General features: G+C 36.1%; 1 protein-coding gene across 1 annotated transcript in view; it reads right to left on the bottom strand.

Moving 5' to 3' along the window:
* Positions 1-2,591: 2,591 nt before the first annotated feature.
* The window catches only part of LOC106869602 (uncharacterized), a 12,543-nt gene continuing 4,287 nt past the window's right edge, over positions 2,592-10,847 (bottom strand). Inside the window, exons 2-7 of the mRNA XM_014915411.1 lie at positions 9,507-9,561; positions 8,203-8,380; positions 7,631-7,718; positions 5,694-5,798; positions 4,265-4,316; positions 2,592-2,790 (exon numbers count right to left, since the gene is read on the bottom strand). Coding sequence (XP_014770897.1) covers positions 2,646-2,790; positions 4,265-4,316; positions 5,694-5,798; positions 7,631-7,718; positions 8,203-8,380; positions 9,507-9,508 — 570 coding nt within the window. The 5' untranslated portion in view covers positions 9,509-9,561 and the 3' untranslated portion in view covers positions 2,592-2,645. The remainder of the gene's footprint in view (positions 2,791-4,264; positions 4,317-5,693; positions 5,799-7,630; positions 7,719-8,202; positions 8,381-9,506; positions 9,562-10,847) is intronic.

Below are 10,847 nucleotides of genomic sequence, written 5' to 3'. Positions count from 1 at the left end.
TTTAAAAACAAATCTAAGAAACAGAACAAAACTACTTTCCCAACTGTTTTGGATATCAAAAATTCTTTTTTCTTTTTTTTTTTTAAAGGAGGGGTGGGAATCGTGGACAGTCTGTCATCTATTGTCAATCAATGGTCTTCTTCTCTCTTGGAGAGCCGTTCATTCCAGTTTGACATGTCCAGTCAATCACAGTTCTTCTATGATCTTGGCTGTCAAACATAAATACATTGTCGGAATTTTTCATCTACTCAAAAAAAAAAAAAAAAAAATATTCATAGTTTATTATTAATAGTAAAGTGGAGACTAAGGGGAACATTTCAAACAAACGTTACTTCACCCTTTTTTTTTTTTCCAATAATAATTATTTTGTCCTTACTCCCACCCCATTCCCCATATAACTGCGATTTTCTTTGTTGAAAGAATAAAATGTGACAAACACTACCATTTCGCTTGGTTTTTCTTTATAAATGCCTATTTTTGATCAAATGTCTGATTTTCTCTTTGAATATTTACAACTTTTGACTTATTGTGTGTTTGTTGGAAGTGTAAAATATGGTTGTGATTAAGATGGTCAACACATTATATTCTGTCACCAACATTGTATTCTTTTCACAGCCATGATAGCTACCTCTCAGATGACCCACCAGTCCACCTAGCTGTAAATGGGCACCATCACAGAAACAAAAACAATTCTATTGTAAACAGTGGTAGCATTGATAAAAAAAAATATACAAAATAAATTGGTAAGTTTCAGTACTGAGTTACCTTCTCCTGTGCATGAGGAAACAAATTACTCCAACACTGAGCTTCAGATGAGTCTTAGTTCACCTTGCTTTTTTGTATCTAAACTGTAGTTAAATTCCTTACATATTCAAACCAAGTGGATATCTTCTTTGACCGTGTGTGTGAATTGATACATTTTTACATATGGTTTATTTGTAATGAACTATGTAATGTAGATGGTGGGCTTAATTCATAATTTCATTTTCCATTCTCAGTTGAAGCCATTCACATCACTGATTCACTTTCATCTCCCATCTTCTTTGAAGAAATCTAGAGATTATGAGTGTATCTTGAACCATCAGCTCAAGAACTGTATCAGGAGTGTTAGTCAACAATACACTTTGTTCGGTCAGCTCTGAACTATTGCTACAGGTTTTAGTTTTTTGTCTCTCTGGCACATTTAAGACATTTCACTAAAACACTCGTGCATGTACTTTCACATTGTAGAATTAACATTGTTGTTGGCACTCCGTCGCTTATAACATCGAGGGTTCCAGTTGATCCAATTAACAGAACAGCCTGCTCGTGAAATTAACGTGCAAGTGGCTGAGCACTCCACAGACACATGTACCCTTAACGTAGTTCTTGGGGATATTCAGCATGACACAGTGTGACAAGGCTGACCCTTTGAATTACAGGCACAACAGAAACAGGAAGTAAGAGTGAGAGAAAGTTGTGGTGGAAGAGTACAGCAGGGTTCGCCACCATCCCCTGCTGGAGCCTCGTGGAGTTTTAGGTGTTTTCGCTCAATAAACACTCACAATGCCCGGTCTGGGAATTGAAACCACGATCCTATGACCGCGAGTCTGCTGCCCTATTAACATAATCTGACAGAAAATGAAGGAGATTATAACACTGATAAATGACATTATTGCTGTCTACTCTAGACATCATAGCATCTAATTTATGAAAATTGGAATGTCAGGTACTCTGAGTGTAATTGGTAAGATAGTAGCTTGAGTTTTGTCACTGGATTTGTTGGTCTCAATACTAGAGTGTCCAATATCATTTAGATTTGGATCTTAGCTGTTAACTCTGTCATTCTTTGTTCCTGCCATAGAATGACTGTTAAAACATCATCTCTACTGAATTCACATTGTTTTAGATTTATCATGCATTATCTTGTAGCATTGAAATGTTGATGAGGTAACTGTTCATTTTTAGAATGACATTTTAGGGTTGATGTGAGAGGCTGGATCTGACCAGTTTGAACATAAAATAGGTAGAATATTTGGGCTGGATATGGCCTGTTTAAATGCTAAAGGATTAAAAACAACAGTATTGAGTAGCCAGGTTTTGATTTTCTATTTTGTAATTTAATTAACCTGAAATTAGATATAACAAAATAAATTATTCTGACAGACTAATGAGCACCCAAAACATAATGACAAACCTGGGAGTGTCCATATTCTTTCTTACAGTCATAACTAATAGTATTGTCTTTAAATTGGAAGCAAAATAATTGGTGATTTAAAACTGAAGATTGCTAAAATTGTTTGCAATTAAAATATATTGTTAGAGCAGAAAACATTACTGTTACCCTTCAAAGGGTGGTATATTGGAGCATCAGATAAAATTAAACTGTTCTGGTTCCTTACATTCTGAATTCAAATCCTACCAAGGTTAACTATGCTTTTCATCTAACCTGGATTGATAAAATTAAAATACCAGTCTAATTGTAAGGTCAACATAATCAACTCTCCCAAATTTCTGGCCTTGTATCTGTTTAGAAATTATTAATTAAATTCCATACCAGCTAATATACATATACAGAGAGAAAGAAGAATGATTACGTAAAACAAATGAAATGTAATGAAGGTAAATTGTTCATTAAATGAATCAGAAATACCAATAAAATTACTTTAGATTTCGAAATTTTGAGATAATGATTTTAACTTCTGTGCCAATATTTCTTTCTTTGTGGTCCATGAATGTTCCAAATTCTCAGCTTTTATAATCAGATTGTCCAATCTGTTTGAATAATATTTCTCAAATTTCTGAAGGTCACTGAAACAAGAAGAAAATAGAAAGATGAATGGTAACAGTTATTAATTAGTATAATTGGTGACAAGCTGGTAGAATCGTTAGCACACGCTAAGCAACATTTCTTCTGGCTCTTTACATTCTGAATTCAAATTCTGTCGGGGTCGACTTATCCTTTCAGGGTCAATAAAATAAGTACCCGTTAAGCACTGGAGGTCAATGTAATTGACTAACCCTCTCTTAAAATGCCAGGCCTTGTGCCTATAGTAGAAAGGATGATTATTAAGGTGACAAGCTGGTAGAATCATTAGTACACAGGACAAAATGCTTAACAGCTTTTCTTCCAGCTTTACGTTCTGAGTTCAAATTCTGTTGAGGACAACTTTACCTTTCAGCCTTCCGGGGTTGATAAAATAGGTACCAGTTGAGTACTGGGGTCGATGTAATCGACTTGCCCCTGCCTATAGTAGAAAGAATTATTATTACTATTGGTGAGGAGGAACGAGAGTACAAAATTGACTCAATTCTTTCCCTAGATGGGGTCTTGAACCAATTCTGGATAAGTAGGAAAATGTGGTAGATGGCACAATTGTGAGAATGCCTTGTATTTAGTTACATAACTTTACATTTCTTTCTAAGTAGGAGATATCAACCTAACTTACTATGCCCCACCTTAGAATTACTGTTTGTATTTAGATTAAAAATTATAATTATTAGTAGTAGTAGTTTGTCAGCAAAATCAGTACAGCCTTCTGGTTATTAAGTTATGTATCTTTACATTCTAAGTTCAAATCCCACCGAAGAGGTTACATACATCATGCTGCTTGGCTCAACACTCACTACATCCTGGCCATGAGTGCCTTTAGCAGAGTTTACTGCTGCATGCTTCAGACAAGGCTCTTGCAAGGCAGTTATTGTGACCCCATGGCATACTGGCTCACTAATCTCCCTAAATGCCAAAAACTAAAGTCTAACCTGCAAAGCAATTTTCCTTACTATCATGCAAATCACACTTAGGATTCCTCTGCAAAACTCCAATCTCTCAACTTTTATCTATACTCTATCTCTGCTGTCCAGGCCACTGGCTTCACTTTTATTCAAACTTTGCTCCTCTAGAAAGGTGTTGGTGCATATGTAGATACCACTCTCCCTGCTTCTCATCTCTCACTCTTCTCTCCCCCCTCTATGTGTATATATGTGTGTGTGTGTGTGTGTGTATACACTTGTATGTACTTGCATATACATATATACAAAACTACAGCTAAGTAAAGCATCTGATTCTACCTAGGGGCCTAGTTAATGGGAGATTAGAACTGCTTGTCAGTCGGAGAAGGACCAAAGCCTCATGGCAAACCACAGTGCTTAGGCCCTTCTGCTCAATTTACTGGAGACCTATCAGAAATATAGTCAATAAGTAAATGGCTCATTGGAAACCTATAATCGACAACACTATGCTTCTCAAAATACATAATATAAATAAATGGAACATATGACTTACTTAAACACCTGCTGCCACTGATTGCTTAATGTTTGCAGTTCTTGGTCCAATTCTGAAAATTAAAACACTGGTATTATAGTCAAAGAGAGAAATTTTTTTTAATGTACATATCTATATTCAATGCTAACATAGGATGATAGGTTTAAAAATAGGTTTACAAGAATTAAAAATAGGTTTTCTGCCTCACTGTGGAATATCATCAATGACTGCAACATTCTTTATGTGAATTTGTGTGTTGAAACAAATTTTGTTGTCTCAAGGGAGGATCATCATGCCAATATAATTAACACCCACACACACACTGGTTCAATTCCACTGATTTATTAAATATCAATTTCTTGTTGTTTTTGCCATGACAAAAACAAAAGAAATTGGTCATTTAGTAAATGAATTGGGTGGTGGTGGGGGAATTGAACCAGCGTGTGTGTTAATTATATTGGTATGATGACTCGCCCTAGACACAGCAAAATAACTTCATATTAAAAGATAAATATAGAAAAGCTTCGGTCATAGCAATGTTGAATTTCAACATTATTTTGTAAACCATGTATTTCGTCTGTCTTTACGTTCTGAGTTCAAATTCTGCCGAGGTCGACTTTGCTTTCATCCTTTCAGGGTTGATAAATTAAGCACCAGCTGTGTACTGGCGTTGATCTGATCGACTGCCCCCCCCCCTCTCCCAAAATGTCAGACCTTGTGCCTAGAGTAGAAAAGATTATTTTGTAAACCTGTTAGCAGTGATAATAAATGACACAAAGCAACTCAGCTCCAATACACCACTGGCAATTATTTTGTCAATTCCAGACGAATGAAAAGTCACGTGGGCTCCAGGAACATTTGAACTTAGATTATTGAGGCACAAAATTACATTTTTTTTCATTGTTTAGACAGTGCCTATGTCCCGTGTTCATAGGACCTCTGACACTGAGAGAAGCAGGGAAGTTATTTTCAAACTAGCAAAAAAAAAAAAAAAAGATATCTCAAATACTTACATCAGAATGGGTCTGCAAAGGAGGGTGCCGATGTTAAACTGGGTGACATATTAAGTTTATCACCCAAGCAGGCCACAGTAAGATTTGAACTTGGAGCACAAAGAACCAAAACTAATATCACAAAGCATCCTGACCAATCTTCTTACAGTTCTACCAATCCACTGCACTGGATTGGCACTTTATTTTACCAAATCAGAAAAGGGTGTAAAGCAAAGTTAACCTCAGAGTGCCAAGGATTAGAACAAATACTGTAAAACCTTTTTATCTTAGACTGGTACAACTCTGACAATTTATTGGTAAAGCATGTAGTTTGGTGCCCGACAGTCTTCAACTTGTACAAATAATTAACTAGAACGAGTTAGCTTGGAGTGAGTGATATAGAGTTATGTGGACTAAACAGGTAATAAATAGAATATTTTTTTTAAGAGGATAAAAACCTTCCATAGTTAGAAAGAGGCCATTCGAAACGGATTCTTTAGGGTCATCTTGTGTGGTGAAAGGTCCTTTATCTAGTTTCCTTGTCTTTGTATTGTTAACATCATCTACAATAAAACAAATGATAAATATCAGTATTGTGTGGGGTGAGTGGGTGTATTTTACAATGAAATATCAACAAATATCTGGAGAAAACAATATGCCTTGAATTAAGAATATATGAATCATCATCAACATCATGAGAGGTTTCGTTTTTATTTTCATGTTGCAGTGAATCAGATATGTTTGCAATACAATGTTGCCAGTTAACCTCTAAAGTATAAATTAAAAGTGTTGCAACTCATGACAGTTTTGCAACCCCACCCCATCCTGTATCATCTGAAGATCTGTGGATGGCCAGTGTAATAAGGTACTGGACCAAAGCTGTTGTATTCACTTCATTCTACAATGCCTCAGTCACATCTAGTCGTCAATAGGAAGAGATACCACCAGAATTATCATGGTATGTTACTAGTGATAAACTAGAATGCTAGTTAGAGGGTGACTTACCTCAACACCACGAAACCGAAATTTATCACCAGCACCTTAAAAGCCCACAAAACTTAGGTTCAGATGATATAAAATAACTACAATGCCAACAACATGCGAAATACTGACTGCTGAATTGTAAGTCTATTTAATCTGTCATATACTCCATCACAATGCCTAAAGTTACTGAGAAGAATAAAAGGGAAAGCTAAGAAAATAGAATGAGAAGTATGCTAATAACAGAATATAACACAGGATCATTGACTTTATACAAGAGTTCAGAAGAAACACTCTTAGATTTTACTCTATGATCTGAATCTAACAATAAAATAGCAAATAAGGAAAGTCATATATTTTGGTACATTAAAAAAGTTTCTTCTCTATTTCTTTCCTCAACCACAAGAATGCAACTCTCTGCACTCACATCACCTACACATTATTCTGTTAAACCTATCATTTTATTTTTTTTGCATGCATATTGAATATTTTTATTTATTTTCTTGCTTGATGATGAAGTGTATAATGATGGCTTCTAATGTTAGGTGATGGGAAAGAACAAATAATGCAGATAGTAAAAACAATATCCACAGAAAATGCTTTACATAGTCATGAGGATAAAGACATCGATGATTGGAATCGATAACAATATTGAATGAATCCAAACTTTTTCAGCTCAGGACATAACATTGTGGCTAATCCCCAAAATCAAGATGCTGCAATTAGTTCCAGGGTAGATGAGGATATAAAAGAAACAATTAAAAATTGTGCCTTCATCTTAAACTCAGTAATCCAAGGATACGATACTTTCCTATTTTGAACAGAATCTAAGTTAAAAAAGCAGATACACTTAAAAATACAATGATCACTACAAAACAGAAGAAACAGTGACACGAAGAAGTTTTTAAAGAAAGTATATTTATAGATTAAAGACTAAGAATTTGAAATACCTTTTTGAATTTTTTAATGTAAAAAAAAAAATATCTTTTATTTTGAAAATATTTTAACTTTAAAATGCTTTTTGTGCTTATTTTCTTACTCTCCAATGACTATTTACTAAACATCCATTCATCTGACAGCTGCAATGTAAGGTTTAAATTTTGGGTTTTACATTTTGAAAATCCCTTTTTTATTCTCCACCCCACAAAATAATCACTTGCTATATATCTGGCAGCTAATAAAGTGGTATTCATTGTATCACTTTATTACTTGTTACTATCTCTATTTCCTATTTATTGTATTCCTTTTATTTAATAACAGTATTATCACAGATGCAGCACCTTCGATCATAGTTCTATCTAGTGAATCAGGACCGACCTGGGACTAAGCAACCCCAGCTCAGTTCCTGAATCATTGAACCTAAATGAAACAAAAAAAGAAGAAAAATATGTGAATCTAAAGACCAAGAACTTACCATAGAAATTTCTTGGGATATCATCCATACTGCTCAAGCTGTTGGAAGGAGAAACTCCAGAATGGGAAGCTAAAAAGTTATCGGATTCCTTTAAAATAGTTTCAAAAGATCAATAAATTAGAAATAAAATTATTAAAGCGAAGGAAATAAACACTAATTGTGTAAACAAGGAATATTATTTATTTATTGAGGGGTCAGTAAAAAAAATATTTTCTTTTGATCAGAAAGAAGGTAAATTTATAGAAATGGAGAAGTGATGTGCAATAGTCATGCATTTCCTGAGGATATTAGAAGCATAGGTGAGGTAAAATTGCTTTGATTAAAAATCAAAAACAGATTATTGACCATTTACCATAATTCAAATATTGATTGGGTGGAATGAGATAATTAGGCACTGCTGATTTGAACTCATCAGGCCAGTCAGGCGGTACTGGCAACGGCCATGCTCAAAATGGTGTATTTTACGTGCCACCTGCACAGGAGCCAGTCCATCAGCACAGGCTGTGATAATATTGGTTAAAACTATACAGATCATGACTGATGCGTGAAAGATGTGCAAAGACAGGTCATACCTTTTGTTTCTGATTAGATCTGACATTGATCTTCACAAATGGAGAGTTGAGTTGAGAAACTTGATTTAGAGATTGAACTGGTTCTGGAGATCCACAAGATGTTTTAGGACTTTGTATAATGTTAGAGTTGTTTAGTTCACAAGGACTGCTTCTGTGGTTTAACTGAGTTTGTTCATTCCTGGACAGAGAAATTACAAGGAGCTCTATTAATCATTGTTTCTTTTTTCCTCTCCCCCCACCCTACAAACTTCACTTTTGCATCAAGGCAGAGAGCAGAATTTTTGGTGTTCTGAAAGCCACAATTGGCTGTTCCACATTTTTTTCCTGTTTAAGTATTTTGTACATGTATCTTTTGCTGTTGTTTAACTATCAGTCAACTCTGACCAAAAGACCTATGGTCAAATGCATTCAAGCATGACCATCTTGTCTTTCATTGAGACGATGCATTAAATGATCACAATGACCAATGTGTCTCTTATTTGACTGCTGATTCAAGAAGACTGAGTGGCCACTTTAGAGGGTTGACCATTAATTCATGATAATTTTATATTCTTGTGGCTATGAGGTAAGAAGTTTGCTCCCCAACCATATAGTTCTGGGTTCAGTCCTGGTTGGCCAAAGCCTTGTGAGTGGATATGGGAAACAGAAATTGAAAGAAACTTGTCCTGTGTGTGTGTGTGTGTGTGTATTTTTTGCATATGTTCTTGTCCCTCACCACTGTTTGACAACCGTTGTTGGTTTGTTTACATTCCCATAACTTAGTAGTTTAGCAAAAAAAAAAACTGACAGAATAAGTACCAGGCTTAACAGATAAGTTCTGGGGCTGATTTGTTTAGCTAAACCCTTGAAGGTAGTGCCCTAGCATGGCCACAGTCTAATGACTGAAACAAGTAAAAGATAGATTTATTTTCCATTCTCCTCTCTCTCTCTCACACATACACACAATATTTTATCTCTCAAATCTATATTGTATTGCATGGTTCAATATTACAGTATATTCATATATTTTCATTACCACTCACAAGGTCAATTAAAAAAAAAATGCATTAAAGTGAAAGAGTGAGCATTTCAGTCTATTACTCCCATTCACAAGCCTCATCCTGAATCCCTCTCAGTATTTATGCTCCAACTTCAAATGCCATAGGAGCTAACTTTATCTATCATCCCTCACTTGATACATAAACAAGTCCTGTGGTTGATTACACTAAACCTCTTACTTAACAAGTGAAATACATTTATGACAGTGATCCAGTGTTTGTGTTGCCTCCCAACCATAACAACAAGAACAACCTGTTTGTACTTACATACTAAAAGCTTCAAATTTCTTACTGCAAAATATTTTTCTGGATGCTCACTTACCTGAAATGAAATGTGATTCTGTGTAAATTGAAATATGAAAATCACAGTGAAACTTTATGTAACACGATTTGCTTTGTAAAAGATTTTCTATAATCCAGACTGTGTAGTGTCAAAAAACAAATTTGTTTTGCTGTAAAATATTCTCAATCATCATCATCATCATCATCATTTAACATCCGTTTTCCATACTGGCATGGGTTAGACGGTTTGACTGGGGCCTGGCAAGCCAGGAAGCCTCACCAGGTTCCAATCTGATCTGGCAATGTTCCTACAGCTGGATGTCCTTCCTAATGCCAACCACTCCGAGAGTGTAGTAGGTGCTTTTTACATGCCACTGGCATCGGCCTCGTTCAGATGAGTGAACAATTTGTGCATACTTGTGTACATGTGTGCATGTGTGTGTCTGTGGTCATCAGTGCTTCAAGTGCTCCTTTATGTGCCATGGTGCATTCATCCCAAACAATGAGCTGGCACTTTCGCAGCACTTCTGCTTTGTCTGAGTCTTTTGTAATACTGCAGGTGGCTGAGTCGGACGCAGAAGCATTGAACAGGAGTTTGAAGGTCGAATGAGCCGTCCTACACCCGGGCAGTAGAATCGTGACAATTCCGGAAGAAGCTACAGCTAAGGCGATCCCCTTTTGCTGGCGTACTTTTGCAAGAAGGAGTTTAGTCACGAATGCTTTACCAGTTCTTCCTGGGGCATCTAAAAAGAAAATACCTCCTTTGTGTTCACAAATGGAAGTGTAGACAGTGCTGTATGTGTGCTGCTGGTCTTGAAGCAACTTCAGCTCATTTTCCTTGATGTATTGTTGAAGAGCCACGACATCGTAGGCTGTTTCCTGAATAACACCTGTTGGTAGTTTGTACAAGCCCGTTCTGCTGACTTTCAGAAGACCATAAAATGAAAGGTCATTACCAGTGGTAATAAGTAAGCTGTCCTCAATGTCAATGAGTGCTCTGTTGAAGAATTCATCATTGAAACCGATGTTCAAGTGAGGCAACAGAAGTTGTCCTTGGTGGTGGTAGTCCTCTGAAAGGTCTTCCTTGTATTTCTCCCATAAGGTTACAGGATCACTGAGTTTGCATGTTTGCAGTAGTACTGCAAAGAGCTTTCAAAGACTCCTTGCTGAGCGTATTGTAGCTGCTTCCACCATAGTTGCGTCCCTCTGAGCGCTGTCTTCTAGCAGGCTGCGTTTAAGGCAGGCTTCGTGGTATGTAGCAAAAACTTCACCATTGAAGTTTTTCAGGTCGTCGAAAGAGGTCAGTCCCATGACCTCATGCAGTAG

This window comes from Octopus bimaculoides, chromosome 9 (genome assembly GCF_001194135.2).
Source record: "Octopus bimaculoides isolate UCB-OBI-ISO-001 chromosome 9, ASM119413v2, whole genome shotgun sequence".
NCBI lineage: Eukaryota > Metazoa > Mollusca > Cephalopoda > Octopoda > Octopodidae > Octopus > Octopus bimaculoides.
This window is presented reverse-complemented; position numbering and strand designations above follow the sequence as displayed.